This window comes from Lepidochelys kempii, chromosome 7, assembly GCF_965140285.1.
Source record: "Lepidochelys kempii isolate rLepKem1 chromosome 7, rLepKem1.hap1, whole genome shotgun sequence".
In the NCBI taxonomy this organism is placed as follows: domain Eukaryota; kingdom Metazoa; phylum Chordata; order Testudines; family Cheloniidae; genus Lepidochelys; species Lepidochelys kempii.
The window spans coordinates 114,960,298-114,977,382 of NC_136386.1; the positions used below are offsets into that span (position 1 = coordinate 114,960,298).

At 39.3% G+C, this 17,085-nt stretch overlaps 1 protein-coding gene across 8 annotated transcripts in view; it reads right to left on the reverse strand.

Moving 5' to 3' along the window:
* VTI1A (vesicle transport through interaction with t-SNAREs 1A) overlaps window positions 1-17,085 on the reverse strand; it is a 360,190-nt gene that overhangs the window by 86,041 nt on the left and 257,064 nt on the right. The window contains exon 9 of one of the 8 annotated variants that reach the window (XM_073354366.2): window positions 1,938-2,332. The exons of the other annotated variants lie outside the window; for them this stretch is intronic. Within the exon in view, the coding sequence (XP_073210467.1) occupies window positions 2,188-2,332 (145 nt within the window). The 3' untranslated portion in view covers window positions 1,938-2,187. Of the gene's footprint in view, window positions 1-1,937; window positions 2,333-17,085 lie in introns of those variants that run through there. 8 annotated transcript variants of the gene reach the window in all.

Below are 17,085 nucleotides of genomic sequence, written 5' to 3' on the forward strand. Positions count from 1 at the left end.
AGCCTGTAGTTGAACAGCTCCTGACTACTGTCCAGGCTGCCTGTGTACGGCTTCATGAGCCATGGCATTAAGGGGTAGGCTGGGTCCCCAAGGATACATATAGGCATTTCAACATCCCCAACAGTTATTTTCTGGTCTGGGAAGAAAGTCCCTTCCTGCAGCTTTTGAAACAGACCAGAGTTCCTGAAGATGCGAGTGTCATGCACCTTTCCCGGCCATCCCACGTTGATGTTGGTGAAACGTCCCTTGTGATCCACCAGAGCTTGCAGCACTATCGAAAAGTACCCCTTACGGTTTATGTACTCGCCGGCTTGGTGCTCTGGTGCCAAGATAGGGATATGGGTTCCGTCTATAGCCCCACCACAGTTAGGGAATCCCATTGCAGCAAAGCCATCCACTATGACCTGCACATTTCCCAGGGTCACTACCCTTGATATCAGCAGATCTTTGATTGCGTGGGCTACTTGCATCACAGCAGCCCCCACTGTAGATTTGCCCACTCCAAATTGATTCCCAACTGACCGGTAGCTGTCTGGCGTTTCAAGCTTCCACAGGGCTATCGCCACTCGCTTCTCAACTGTGAGGGCTGCTCTCATCCTGGTATTCATGCGCTTCAGGGCAGGGGAAAGCAAGTCACAAAGTTCCATGAAAGTGCCCTTACGCATGCGAAAGTTTCGCAGCCACTGGGAATCATCCCAGACCTGCAACACTATGCGGTCCCACCAGTCTGTGCTTGTTTCCCGAGCCCAGAATCGGTGTTCCACAGCATGAACCTGCCCCATTAGCACCATGATGCATGCATTGGCAGGGCCCATGCTTTCAGAGAAATCTGTGTCCATGTCCTGATTACTCACGGGACCGCGCTGACGTCGCCTCCTCGCCCGGTATCGCGTTGCCATGTTCTGGTGCTGCATATACTGCTGGATAATGCGTGTGGTGGTTGATGTGCTCCTAATTGCCAAAATGAGCTCAGCGGCCTCCATGCTTGCCTTGGTATGGCGTCCGCACAGAAAGAAGGCGCGGAACGATTGTCTGCCGTTGCTCTGACGGAGGGAGGGGCGACTGACGACACGGCTTACAGGGTTGGCTTCAGGGAGCTAAAATCAACAAAGGGTGTGCCTGTACATCAAGGAGTATTTCAGGCAGGACTGCACGGAGGGTTCCAATAAGAAATGGTGCACCAAAGTTATCATTGTTATTGGAACAAGGAGGTTAGCCTGGCCTCTGATTGATACATGGCTAGATTAACCTCGCTGCGCCTTCTCTGTGACTGACTGCAGTGTGATCTAGACAGGGGAGGAGGAAAATGAGTCCAAAACAAATCTGGTCTATGTCTTGTTCTGACCCACTCCATCGATCCTTTACATCTTTGGCTGGCAGCAGACAAAAAAGGCGCGAAATGATTGTCTGCCCTTGCTTTCACGGGGGGAGGGAGGGTGGGAACGGGGTCCTGACGATATGTACCCAGAACCACCCGCGACAATGTTTTAGCCCCATCAGGCATTGGGATATCAACCCAGAATTCCAATGGGCAGCGGAGACTGCGGGAACTGTGGGATAGCTACCCACAGTGCAACGCTCCAGAAGTCGACGCTTGCCTCGGTACTGTGGAAGCGCTCCGCCGAGTTAATGCACTTAGAGCATTTTCTGTGGGGACACACACACTCGAATATATAAAACCGATTTCAAAAAAACCGACTTCTATAAATTCGACCTAATTTCGTAGTGTAGACATACCCTAAGAGATTTATTTGGGCATAAGCTTTCGTGGGTAAAAACTTCTTCAGATGCATGGAGTGAAAGTTACAGAGTAAGCAAAATACAGTAACCAACTACTCAATTAAAACATCCATCTGAAATCTAGATGTGTCATTCAGTACAATAGAAATGAAATTATTGTAATAGAACTTTGCCACAAAACCAATATTTGCCCTTCAAAAGTAAACCTCACTGCTTCCCCTTAGCATTTGTCTAATATCAGTCTATTATCCTGGGACACCATTCAAGTTAGCCCTTAACTAAAATTCCTACTAAGTGGATTGTATTTTTTTTAAACAAATGCAAGAAATCCCACAGAAGCTGCGGGGTAATGTTTCTCATTAACCAGAACATACATTTTCAGAAGTAAAACTGCATGCTTTTTTCTGACAATAATTAACAAATTATTGTATATCATTGAAAAAAAATTTACTCCCCAGATAATGAGTTTACCATTTCTTTACACTGATGAATATTGCCAACCTGTTTGTTTTTTGTTAGGAACAAAGAGAGAAGCCCAAAGCCCATTGCTGCTAGCCATATTTTCAAGCCCTCTCTTCTATGTCGTTTTGAACTATAATAAGAAAGAAAATCTTTTTTAAACTTAATATAGAAAAATTAGCATGACCAAAACAGTTTCAAACCCCCTTCTTCAAATGAAAGTACAAAATGAATTTGAAACTACAACTGAAGTAACATTTGTCTTAGTAAACAGCAATTTGTACTGATAAGTTTATTTATACCATCGCTAAACACAAAATTTGTGCCTCTGTATTATTCTACATGATGGATCCAAAATTCAAGAAAAGTAAAATTGAATAAACAAGAGTATCTGTATATTTAAAAATGGGTTTCTTTTATTACTCCACCTAACACTAAATCAGCACAATAAAACTACCATGTTAAGAAAGTCTTACAAAGTTTGAATGAGCAAGTGTATTTCATTACAAAAGATAAAAGTTTCTTCTTCCCTACAGTGAATACAGGTAATTTCAGAAGCAGCGGCTCATAATTATTCGCTGTTGAAAAGCTTAAAAAAGGTCCATATTGAAATCAGTGACCTCCAGTTTCCCTTCTGAATGAATGGAGGCAAAAATTTTCATTTTGCTGGAATGTTGGTTGATAACAGAGTTAGGCAAAACATGCATTTCTTCATTACAGTATGGTCTACGGGTTCATTTAAATAACAATATCCAGCATAAAAGTCACAAAAGAATTATCTAGCAATTTCAATATGCTGAAATGCATTATTAGTGCTAACAATAAGCACAGAGTAAATAAATGAATGTCTTATTCATGGTAGGTTTCAGAGTAACAGCCGTGTTAGTCTGTATTCGCAAAAAGAAAAGGAGTACTTGTGGCACCTTAGAGACTAACCAATTTATTTGAGCATGAGCTTTCGTGAGCTACAGCTCACTTCATCGGATGCATGCCGTGGAAACTGCAGCAGGCTTTATTTATACACAGAGAATATGAAAAAATACCTCCTCCCACCCCACTGTCCTGCTGGTAATAGCTTATCTAAAGTGATCATCAGGTGGGCCATTTCCAGCACAAATCCAGGTTTTCTCACCCTCCACCCCCCCCCACAAATTCACTCTCCTGCTGGTGATAGCCCATCCAAAGTGACAACTCTTTACACAATGTGCATGATAATAAAGTTGGGCCATTTCCTGCACAAATCCAGGTTATTTCCGATTATTTAGCTTTATGCATATCAAACTTTATATTCAACACCTTGGTCAAGAGTATTTGCTTGTATAACTTTTGAACTGGAACTGACATTTAAAATGTCTCTCCAAGGTTTTTCCCCTCTCCAGAAGAAATCAACACACATAGTTTTCCTGGATTGGGCAATCTGTTACTTCTACAAGATGTTTTAAAGCATAATTTTCCATGCAAAAATGCAATCCATTTTTGAAATTAGATTCTTCATTAACGATATCAACCCTGTCACAATATTGAACTACATAAGCAACATGAAGAGGCTTCTTCAACCCACAAATTTCAATGAGCTGGGAGATAAGACAAACTACATCTTAGTATATAAGTGATAAAGTAGCAAGTATGGAATCTAAAATCACCACCTCTCTGGAGATAACTATGTGATTAAATCCTAGTAACACGTGTGAGGTATAAAATCTCTGGGTTTAATACATTATCCAAAGGCACATTACGATTGTGCGTGCTGTGGATCAGTTTTAGAAGGCATTCCCAACAGATATGGTAATGCCTTCAAAGAAAGCTCAGAAAGCAGAAGTTGTACTCATTATGCATTTCAGAGATTTTGCTGTGTTTAATTTGAATGAGCATTCTTATTTTTTGTACAGATTTCAGAGTGTATTGGTTGATTACAGGATGACCATGAGCTACCAAAGTGATGCGGACATGAAAAAGGCTAATGCAGTCCTAGGATGCTTCAGGTGAGGTATTTCCAGTAGAGATAGGGAAATGTTAGTACCATTATACAAAGCATTGGTGAGACCTCATCTGGAATACTGTGTGCAGTTCTAGTCCCCCATGTTTAAGAAAGGTGAATTCAAACTGGAACAAGTGCAGAGAGGGCTACTAGGATGATCAGAGGAATGAAAAACCTACCCTATGAGAAGAGAATAAAAGAGCTTGGCTGGTTTGGCTTAACCAAATGAAGGCTGAGAGGAGATACGATTACTTTCTATAAATATATTAGAAAGATAAATACCAGGGAGGGCGAGGAGTTATTTAAGTTAAGTGCCAATGTTGATACAAGAATAAATGGATACAAACTGCCATCAATAAGTTTAGGCTTGAAATTAGATGAAAGCGTCTAACTATCAGAGGAGTGAAGTTCTGGAACAAACCTTCCTCGGGGAGTAGTGGGAGAAAAAACTCAACCGGCTTCAAGATTGAGCTTGATAAGTTTATGGAGTGAAATGACGAGACTGCCTACAATGGCAGGTAGACGATCTGTGACTGCTACTAGCAAATATCTCCAACAGCCAGTGATGGGACACTAGATGGGGAGAGCTCTGAGTTACTACAGTGTATTCTTTCCCAGGTGTCTGGCTGGTGGGTCTTGCTCACATGCTCAAGAGCTGACTGCTCGCCACATTTGTGCTAGGCATTTTCAGGAAGGAATTTTTCCCCAGGTCAGAACTGCAAAGACCACAGGATTTTTTAGCCTTCCTCTGCAGCATGGGTTATGCATCACTTGCAGGTTTAAACTAGTATAAATGGTGGATTCTCTGTAACTTGAAGTCTTTAAATCATGATTTGAGGACTTCAGTAACTCAGCCAGTGGTTATGGGTTTATTGTGGGGGTGGATGGACAAGGTTCTATGGCCTGCCATGTGCAGGAGGTCAGTCTAGATGATCATGATATTCCATTCTGGCCTTAAAAGCTCTGAGAAGAAGGATGGTCTTGTGATTAAGGCACTGGACTCAGGAGATCAAAGTTCAATTCCAAGCTCTGTTACAGACTTCCTGTATTACCCAGGGCAAGTTATTTAATCTCTCTGTGCCTCAGTTGTGTAAAATAGGGATAATGCTACTACTTTCTCAGTCTTCTCTACACAGCTGATCAACTTCTCTGGGTAGAGACTGCCTCTTACCATGTGCTTATACAATGCCTAGCACAACGAGGCCCCAATCTTAGCTGGGGATTCAAAGTGCTACCATACTATTAAATATAAAGTCTGACCATATTTCTTGGTGGCCAGCCGAGTGCCTGGAGTCAAGTTACAAGGATTAACTTAAATAAAGAAAAAGAGGGGATCCATAACTTTTCAACCACAATAGAATTAGCAGCAGCACGTATATGGAACAAAATATACAGGGATTTTTACTAGGTGGGATCATGCAGTTACTACAGAGGAGTTTCTTTATCTGTCAATTTAATTTCAGGGAGATTGTCTGGAATCTTCTGTGCTCAGAAAAGCCCTTAATTATTAAGAGAACCTACACAAAACTGCTTAAGACCAAAACAATGAACAGCATAATGATTTAACTGTCTTCTCTTTCATAATTGGCAAATTTCAAATGACTAATAGAGAAGCCTGTAACTCAAAACTAATGGAACAGAAGTACTACATTGTTTTAATTTTATAGTTCTGTGCCGTCAGCAGCCTTAGGCTAAAAGGTTATGTTTGTCTGTAAGTAACTGTAAAAATACTTGTAACCTTAAAAGTACTTGTAAATATTAGTCATCTGCTGCAAGGAGTAAATGAATAGTAGTCTATGCCCTTCCTACCTGAAATGCAATTTGGCACGTTCAAATTCTTATGCTAAACACAGACCAGTAATGTGTTTCTGCAGCATTTGTGATTCTGTACATGTGTGATCTTGCCCTTCGTTCTATAGCCATTTAGGTACAAATGTGATCTCACTCTCAGATCTATAGCCAAATATGATAGAACAGATAAAGAGGAGATGCATCAACATGTGAGATGGGTATAATAATATGCCATGCTCTAAATACTGGGCCATTTCCCTCCCTCCCACTACCCCCAACTGCGGTGTGGCACAGATTGCATGTTAACAGTGGAAATCATACTGCAGTTATCCAAAAATGTGAAGAGGAAAGAGTCAAAGTAGCAGCAGAGCATCTCCAGAGCCAAAGGACGCCACTTCTGCCAGAATCATCACATGGTCTGGGCTCTTTTCACAGGTGGCCATGATCCGGCACATTGTATTTTACCTATTCCCCATCATAAAGATTACAAAGATTGCTTGTGACTTTGGAGATTTTTTTTTTTAAAATCAGGCTGTTCAAACTGCTCAGTACTCTCAAACTAGAGTCACTGTCCTACTATTAAAAACCATCACTCCTAATATTGTAGGGGTTGGACTAAAATATTAAAGTAGTGGCCTCATTAGTTATTAGCTGAAGTTCTCTGGATTATTACATTTTACAAGTTAAAAGACTACTTGATCTCATTAGCTAAAATAGCAGAATTGACTGATATTTCACCTGAGAAATACGATACATTATGAATACAACACATGTGACCATAAAGATTTAATTTGTGTGGCCAATGCAAGAAAGAGATGTTTCACTGTCTGAAAAATGACGCCATATTCCAATATGGCAAATTTATTCAGGAGTGGGTAATTGTGTTAGTCCAATAGACCAAGGGTAAAACACAGAAGAAGAATTTGTCATAGGTGATGGCTACAAAGAAATTGAAAATGGACAAGCTTTCAGGAGCTCAATTGCTGATGTAAAAACAAAAGGGATTTCAGTACAGACAGTGGTTTTCTAACACACTGTTGCTAATCATGGATTTTGTTTTCGAGAGCATGCCCGAAAAGCCCACAGTTTTCAAAAATTCACCATGTGGCCAACCACCAAAGCTTATCAGCCCTCAGATGCTGCTGCATTTCTGACTACTCAGTAGCAAGCAAGCAGTTTACATTTTTGATACTGGCTGTTGCCAGTTTAGCAATAGGAGGCATTCAACTATTTGGTAATTAAGCATCCCCTGCCACCAGAGCAACAAGAGAGCATCACAAGAGCCAGTGGAGTCTGCCCCACACCCCTGCTGTAGTTAAATATTTCGGTGGAAAAATGAGTGTAGACACTGAAAGAGACAACGTGGTGGAATGCACGTGGAAGATGGTGATGACAAACACAAACTCTCTGGGGAAGAAACAAATACTAATGACTTTCTTTTTAATTCTTTGGAAACATTATTAAAGTGTTCACAAAATGATCAATTTTCACTAAAGCTCTGTCCATCCCCAAAAAACTACACAAGGAAAAAAAAAAGACAATGATGACGACTTGTAATGGTTCCCCAACCCCTGAAACTACCACTGCAGTATGTCATATAGTGGTGGTGGTGCTCTGTTGGTACTAATTAAAAAAAAATCCACATTATTTTATGGTCACTATCAGTTTCTCTGCATTTTGTATATGCTTTGATTTTGATACTTGGGTGCAACAAAGGAGCACACACAGTGCAAACTGGTGAGTGAGCGTGCAAAGATAGCTTTAAGCTACCCTGGTCTTGGCCCAGCTTTGCACTGGTCTGATGCCCTGGCATGAATTAGAGCAGCATGAGAGTTACTCTAAATTATGCCAGTGGCCAATGGCCCTAAAGGTCTGAGAAGGCACAGGGAGATTGCCAGGTTGCAGGGAAGCCCTGTATTGCCTCTTTTACCTGCACATATACCTTAAGCCACCTTTTGGGAGGAGGGATTAAGTAGGAATGGTTATGACATCTCTATGCAACTTAACAACCCCCCTACCTACACTATGGTTATCCTCCTAGAGTAACGAGTTACTCATACTTTACAGATGCGGAAACTGATGTAGAGAGAAAGTAAGTCACAGAGTGAAATCAGTGGCAGGGCTGGGAATAAAAGGCAAGTAGAATTGCTACATCCAATCCCATACTTTAACTACTAGATAGCACCATCTGCTTCTCTGTCTTCGTTCTGGGTATAACGAAAGTAAATTACAACTAGATCAACAACTAAAATGGTACTTCAAAGGACGGTACGTATCTTTTGTAATAGAACTCCTTGTATACCTTCTATGCAGAGACTATGTTACCATTTCAGCATGGTTTGATAGAATTCACAAGCACTGTAAAAATATGCTACATTTTCCACACAGAAATTAAGTAAAAATAGTTTTTAGAGTGACTTAGATGCTCAAACACCAGAAAATTCAAGCTAGGACCACCTCTCTGACATAATGCTTTCTCCCTCCCTAAACAATAAATACATAAATAAATAAATAAAATAGGCAATTAAAAAACCCCTCTGAAATTGCAGACATGTGACATTTGGCACTGTAGTAACAACTCCTTCAGTCTGTTGAATCAACAAGAATTTGCCCCCTGAAAACATAATATGCTGTCTAACATGCGTATGACGATGAGATATGCAGGAAATCTATGGCGTGAAAATGCTAATGACATTTTTGTTGAAAGTAAATTACTGCGCAAGCCTAAGGGCTGCTATTCTAAATTAAATAACTCATTTGTTTTTAAATGACAGAGTCCTATTCAACCAACAATCCCTCATTGTGAAAGTATGTACAAGCCCTTGTTGGGGAACAATTAAATACAATTAAATATCACAAATGAAATTAAAATAAAAAACACCTAAAAATGCAACAGACAAAAGTATTGACAAGGTCCTTTTAATAATTTACAAACATAATGATGATGATCCCTTCTGGCCTTAAAGTCTATGATGTTGGACTTTGAGTAAAAAGTCCCCTAAAAATCCATGTCTGAAGAAGAAAAAATTGTTGACATTAGCAGGGAACCATGTTCCTTATAATTTCTCTGTTCAGATAAAAATTAAAGGGTATGATAATACATATATACTGATTTATGATACTGAAATATAAAGATGAAGAACTGCTAATGGTAAAAATAAGGGTTTTGTTACTTTAATAGCTTATAATTATGGGGTAGTGAATGAGTTCCTATGAGGTAACCCTTAGGCTAATGCCTTAGCTTAACTTTGTTTGGCATGAATGTTGTTTTGACAGGTTTCCCTCTCTCCCCCCCCCCCGGCCCTTTCAAAGATTTGCTTAAATAATGCTACTGTTTTTAGGACCAAGGTGATGTTTCATGGAATATGTTACATTGGAAGACTTTAAGTAAAAGGAAAAGTGAATCAGTATAATAAATACACAAACTTGTAATGTTAAAAGTCTATTCTATTGAGAAAAATAAGGGCAAGACGACGAATACATGACATGAAAACAGCAAAAGTGTAAACTGAACCTTGCGCATGCATACTATTACGGGTTACATAAAACAAATACTTAATGCTGAGTGGATAAAAGTTAATGATTATGTAATGTGAAAATGTATAAGAATCCAAGTGGAGGGGAACCCAGAATGGAGAAAATACTTGACCCAGAAACTAAAGGAACAAAACAGAAGGACCAGACCAGGGATCAGAGGCAGTGACTACCATCATGAAGTACAGGAGAACTTCGTGGTACCCCAGAATGTGGCAACTTGGGCCCCTACTTAATCCATTTTATCTATTTATCATCTGGCATAAATATATGGTCAGACTCTACAAGTGGCAATAATTCTGTTTGAAAATGTCTAAATAAAGGCAAAAATTGATTAAGCCTAAATTGGGTGGACTTGTGACTCAGTTTCCCACCATGTATTCCCAACACTCTTAATTGCAAACCAAAACATATTTTATAAAACAAATAGGAAACATCACTTCAAAAAAGATTTAATTATTATTTTGGAATTTGACCCAGGTTATTAGATTATAATCAAGTCTTGCTGAAGGTTAGTAAAATATTATGATGTGACCGGCTACATAGATCTGGTGCAAAATTCATCCCAGAGTGAACAGAACTTGATTGGTGCATAGGCCTTGGGCTGATTGTCTGCACGGGGGTGAATTTCATGACCTAGTAAATTGGGGCAAAAGGCTTGCATTGGGCTCCAGCTTTGATGGACTCCAGCTTTTGATGGGCTCCAGCTTTGACCTAGAACCTATATTCATGTACTCACGCTCAGTTTAAAGACAAATTTAACGTAAAATGAACCAATAGATTTTTATACAACTGCACATCTCAGACTCGCCTAATGTCAAGTTTTAGTCTGAAGAAAACGTTATGGTCAGATGAAAACCGCTTAGTGCACTGAAATATACAAAACATTTACCTAGTTGGCATATTTCACAGAATGTGACTGTGAGTAACTTCTGACTTTATGGAAGCTTTTCAGGTGTTAAAGTATCCCTAGAAAGGTTATCTAACTAGAACAAAACACAGGAAAAATAAAGGTTTAAAACTGAAGCCATCCATGTAATCATAAGTGCTTGCTTTCGCTACAGATTGGGGAGGGATAGCTCAGTGGTTTGAGCATTGGCCTGCTAAACCCAGGGTTGTGAGTTCAATTCTTGAGGGGGCCATTTAGGGATCTGGGGCAAAAATTGGGGATTGGTCTTGCTTTGAGCAGGGGGTTGGACTCGATGACCTCCAGAGGTCCCTTCCAACCCTGATATTCTATGAACTGTATTTTCGACAATGCTAGAACAGTATAGCTAGATGTGTTCAAAGACTGCAGGAAAAGTAATAAGTATTTAGATGGTATGCAGCAGCTTAAAAATACCATCATGTTAAGAAAACGGATTCTCCTAGAACATTAAAACTGCCCATTAAATGGGAAAAAAATAATAATTGGTACTACTGAGCTGTGACACTTCATAAGCCATAAAGGAAAAAAGCAAATGAGATACAGGAAAAATTAGGTGGAAGCAGAATTTAATTTGTACCATAATATTATCATGATCAACGACAGTATAAAAATCACAGAAAGATAAATATTAATGATAAAGGTCTAAAACCCAAGAAAGGAAGGAAATTCTTAGTTACGGCTGAAACCTATGTCCTCAGACTACCTGACTGAGCTTTGGTATTGCAGAACATTTTCTTTCAGAACTGTGCAATCTCAACATACAATAGGATGGACTTAAAGTCAAAGCCTTATCTTTAATCTTAAGATTTTTTATGGTTAAATTCAGAATATTCACCCACATGCAGAAAGAGAAAAGACAAGGTAGCTCAAATACAAGTCCCAGTTCTCCACTTTGTTACATCAGTCTTTTGATGAATTAACTCCCCTGATTTCATGGGCACTCTTCTCTTTCCAATTGCTAGAGAAAATTGGTTGCTCCCAATCCTCATCAGTCTGATTTGATGGTTCCATGATGGCATGAAGGTGACAGTCTGGTATTATGGTGATCAACTGACAGTTCTGAAATCACAGTGGTGCCAAACAGGAATGTGTTTTGGCATCAACATTCTTTGGTATATTCTTCTCTCTGCTGCTTTATCATGCTTTCTCTAACATGGACGTACATCGCCATACAAGATCAGATGGAAAACTCAACACAGCACGTCTAAGTGCAGAAAGCCAAGTCAAACACCTACTGAGATGAGAACCTCTTTTCACCTATGACACAGTGCTCATTGGACACACTGAAGAGGAGCTCCAGCAACTTTATGATAGCTTTGCAGTAGCTTGTGATGAATTTGGAGTAACCATAAATCTAAAGCCAGTGATTATGACAAGGTGTGCTGACCGCACCAGAAGTTTTAATAGCTAACACCATGCTTGTAGTTATGCACAAGTTCTTCTATCTAGGCTCAACTGTATCAGGTAACTTATCTCTAGATGACAAGCTTAATTCTCACATCGGGAAGGCAGTCACCATATTCGGCCTACTGACCAAGTGCATGCGGTATAACAGGAAACTGACGCTAGACACCAAGATCTGGCTCTACCAGATGTGCATTTTGAGCATGCTGCTGTATGTAAGCAAGACCTGGACCACCTACAGCAGGCATGAGAGAAGGCTAAACACCTTCAACACCCACTGTCTGTGCTGTATTCTAAATATCAAGTGAGAAACCAAAGTTCCTGACATCGAACTACATGAGAAAGCAAAATGATCAACTCGAATCACTATTGTCAAACACAGACATCTCCACTGGCTTGGTCATGTACACTGCATGGATGATAGACACATTCTGAAGGATCTCCTCGGCCAACCTAGGCTCAGGTTTCAATACATTTGCAAGAGGGACCTGAAAACGTTCAACATCGACAGCACAAGCTGGGAGCAAAAGGGTACCCGGCGGTCTGTGCTGAATGAGGGAATCAAAGAGGATGAACAGAGATGGTTGAGAGAGAGGAAAGCAAAAAGCGAAAAGGAAAGTGCAGGAGGCCACAAGCACCAGTAGTGTGCTGGCTTCATCTTTTGGCCCTGCGCTTTACGGCAGCATTAGCTGTGGCAAGGACTATTGCCTGAGAATTGGACTTCTCACGATGCTGCAGCATGACACCTACTAACCAAACTGCTTTGGTGCTCATACCATTTGCTTTTGAGATGGACTGTTATTCCACTGTGCTCATGGAAATCAGATCGATCACAGTGGAGAATCAGGACCACTGAATTTAAAATCACCATAATTATATATTTATCCTATTATGAAAACTGCACTGCTTTGGAGCAAGGTAAGTTGGAAATAGAGTGGGTCACACAAAGCCTGGGGGAGGGAGGAGTTGATATCACAAAGTGAGAGGCTTTATACTGGCAAGACCCCACATCCAGCCTTTCATAGACAGTCTTCCCTGGGATCATTCATGCTGCTTCCTACAGCTCTTCAAAGAGCTGTGGCTGAACTCGGCAGTTTAGTTTACAGTGTTACAATATTTTCATAAGCTTTGACACCATCTAGTACTGATCTTTTCTTAATTTGTTCAGATTTATTTTTGAATGACTTGGTGCCACTTGTTACACAGGCAATAATAATGCTTGAATTAGCACAAGGTTATTCCATGGAATAGCTCTTATAAGCCAGTATTAACTACTATAACAAAACCAGAATCCTTTTGAAGGTATAGCATGCATAGCATCGAAACATTAGAGGTGACTGTTTACACGTGAAAGCTATTAATAAAACACTCTAGTATAGAAAGAAAACCAACATGCTAAAACATCTAAGTACTAACACTAATATTGCGGAGTGTACATTAGCTGTCAGAATCAACAGAGAACTTGTTTACACAGAGCTAAATTACTCCATGTACACAGACTCCCATGTAAACTCCTGATTGTGCATATTAATGCATGGCAACATTCCAGTCCCCTCTGATATGCAAACAGACTTGTATTCTCTTACTGGAAGCACAATCCAGTAGGTAGGGAGCACAGAGGGAAAACAGGATTGGGAATAAAGAGATCTGGATTCTAATTCCTGGCTCAGGCAACTGATTTCATGTGTGATTTTCCGTTGGTCTAGTCAGTTAACCTCTCAAGTAATCGTTTCCATGTCAGAAAAATAGGGGTAATGACACTTATCTTCCTCTGTAAAATGCTTTAAGGTCCATAGATTAAAATGATGAGATAAGTGACAAGTATTATTAATTTCCCTTATGGAGAGATCCTTTGGATTTTAATAGATTATTTTGGATCATCCTATAGGATTTAATAGAAAATTATATACCTGTTACTGAATCCTTGGGAATGCTTCAAAACTTACAGAAAGTACACAAATCTCTATTAAATTTTAGAACAATTTCTATAGAACCCCTTTGGCACAGGACTCCCTATTAAATTCCATAGGACTTTAAGTACAATTCCACAATTAAATTCCACAGGAGAATGGTATTTTTTTCCTATTAACCATTATACATGTTTCTTTAAAAGTTTGTGTGTAAATACCCCTTCAGCCATCTCTTTTTTAATGTTAACGTAGTTTATGTGAATAGTTATTTTATAAGCCTAGCTAGAATATGGCAAGATGGTAACGTCCAGGGTAATGTAAAACTAAGGGAAACCCTCCATATTTTACTTCAGGATAGTTATCAGGCTGATACTGCCTGACACAAAGAGAAAATGTTATCAACTTTTGATTCCTAAATAAACTTTACTGGGGTGAAGAAGTCTACCACATGCTCATAAAACGTACCCATTGCTGCGGTTGCTAATGTTTGTTTGACATTTTACAGCTGACGGTAAAGGACACTAAAAGGCAATTACGTGGTTGAAATGGACTTTCATAGTTTACAGCCAAATTTAAGATAAACAACTCAAGCAGACTCTGGGTTTTGTATATTACAATGCATCAGCTATCAATTTGAGCAGCAACCTTATAAAAATCTGTTCAGGGCTGCATTAAGTGTCAGATTTAGATGACACTGATACTGCTCAATTAGCTCAATTTTTAACATAAATGGGTAAAGTCAATTTGATCTCTTATTTACCAAAGCCATGGAACTCATTAATAGTATTGGCAAATCACTACCAAGGCACCACTTAAAGTTAGATGATAGAGTGGAAATGTAAAAGTATGCTAGGGAGATAGGAAGAGTCACAAGGGCTGTGTATTTCCCAAGGAGATGTTTATAACACTTATCTTCTTTCTGCATCAAGGTTAACACATCAGACTTCTTTTTATTATTTTTTAAAAAAAAGTTGACTTGTGATATTGAATATTTTTATATCTTGTGAAAGTAAAGGGCAGAACATTAGCCAGTTACTGTAAATGCTTCCTCATATAGCTCCATCAAGGCCCCTCACCTAGAGCTGCAAAAATCACTCGTGTTCTGGTCCACAACCTCTTCTAAGCAAAGGATTCAAAAACAGGGCCTCAGTGTTTAGTTTTGCAATGTAGAAACTAGGCTGAAACACAAACTTCGGCACAGTAAGGGCTCCAGAGCTACTGAGGCATTAACTCACTGTCTCACCTAGCTCCATCATTCTTCCCCTACCATCCCCACTTTAAAGAGCCTTTTTTGTAATTTATTGTCTGCAAGGTGAAATACTTAATGCTAATGTATTCTGGAGTAGTATGCAGGAAGGTCATTGGTTCAACAATAGATTTCTTATTTTATCTGACAAAAGCACTTTGACAGGTTAGTAAAAAAAAAAAAAATCCACATTCATATGACCCTGGAACAAGATATTTGTTTTAATTAGCATGCTGTTGGTTAACTTAACCCTATGTAACCATCATAATTGGCTATTCCTAAATTGGGTTTGATAGCAATAAAGTAAAATAACTAAAAAATAATGAACACAAATCTTTAAGGAGAACTTTCGTATAAAAACGCGTAAGAATTTGTATCCATTGTTTTCCTTTATTAGAATACAAATGTATACTTTTCTCACCATAAATTTGGAATATTAGAGCAACAATATCCCTCTATCTTGCATAAAGAAATTGCCTCTATATTCTTTCTGGAAGCATCAAAATAACTTTAAGTTAGTATGATTTAGGGAGGCTGTGTTCGATCAAGATTCTCTGTATCAGCTCCGGAGTCCCATTCATCAATCTATTAGTTATTTGGTAGGCATGGAAGAGATCAGTTAGCCTCTCTGTGCCTCAGTTTGCCCATTTGTAAAATGGGGACAATATTTTTAGTTGCGTTAACATCAAATACAGATGTGATTTTTTTTATTGTTAAATGTTTTTTTCAAAACCTGGATTATAGCCACTATACTGTAAAATTCCATAGTATGTTTATTATTAGCATGCTACCAAAAGCTGCTGTGGTTTCTTAGAGTAATGAGGACTTTGTGATGGTAAGAAACACATGGATAAAGTTAAATTAGACATTATAGTTGTCTAAAGGAAGGAGTCTTGTAGTGTGTAGCTGTTTCCATAGATACAATTAGCTGTGCCGTATGTTGTTGCTAGATAAAGTTCCATATACAGCCACATTCCAGTACATTTCCACACAAGCACATTGAATACTATCTTACTTTATAAGTAGTCCAAATTAAGTCAATGAGGCTATTGTGGAGTAAGGTGCTATAAGGTGCCAGAATCAGAATATGGATTTGATTCTGCCACTGAGCCAGGGTGTCTGGCTAAAACCTGGTTGCTCTTGGAACTGATTAAAACATGATTAAAAGTTGTAGCATAGATAGAGGTAACTGTGTTCCAGATCCAGGACTACTCCAAAGTTAGGACAAGATTAGGGATCACCTGCACTACACTTTTTAACCGTGTCATAACTAAGGTTTTTGACTTGATTATAGCTGCTATATATATAGGAGTAGTTACTTTCCCAAAGAAGTTCCATTAGTTATGGTGAAAGTTGTTGATTTAAAAATCTCAGATGCAAGATCTTTGACCTTGCAGAAATGTAGCAACTCCTGCCTCTAGTTCATTAGCTGCCTCTTAAAAGATTACCAGATTTCTTGCAAAGAACAAACGTTTTTCAAACAAAACCTAGCAGAAATGGTCTTTGGGAGCAAACCAGTTCTGAAAACAACATGTGCTCACCTTACTAAAAGTAAGAAAAAAAAGCAATCAAGAATGTGAACTAAAATAAAAATGTCAGGGGGAAAAACCCAGTGCTAAACACACTGAGTCTTCAAAAGCCTCAGAAAGCCAGAGTGTACTACTACAGAATTAAGGAGCCCCAAAGCTTTCCTTGGAGGTCTCTCAAATTTTATAAGAATTTGCAAATGCATAACATAACCAGACCCCTAACACCACTTCATAATACATCCTGATCCTGATTACATATGATGTACAAACCTTTACAGCAGAAATAATAGTATTGGAAGCAAATACTCAAGGGCAGCCTTAAGCATTTTAGCTATCATGAGTTACAAAACTTTAAGTGGTTCAACAGTTTCCTCTCTGGGGCATAAACATCACATCCCCAGTGGCTTCTGATACTGTCTGAGAAAGAATGAGTGCAACTTTCTGGCCAACTTTCACCACTCCGCACTGACAGGATAGTGGGGCATGCACTAAACTCCTGATTTGAGAAGAAAAATCCCGCGAGACACAAAAACCAATGCCACATACAATGGCCAGCCTGAAAAACA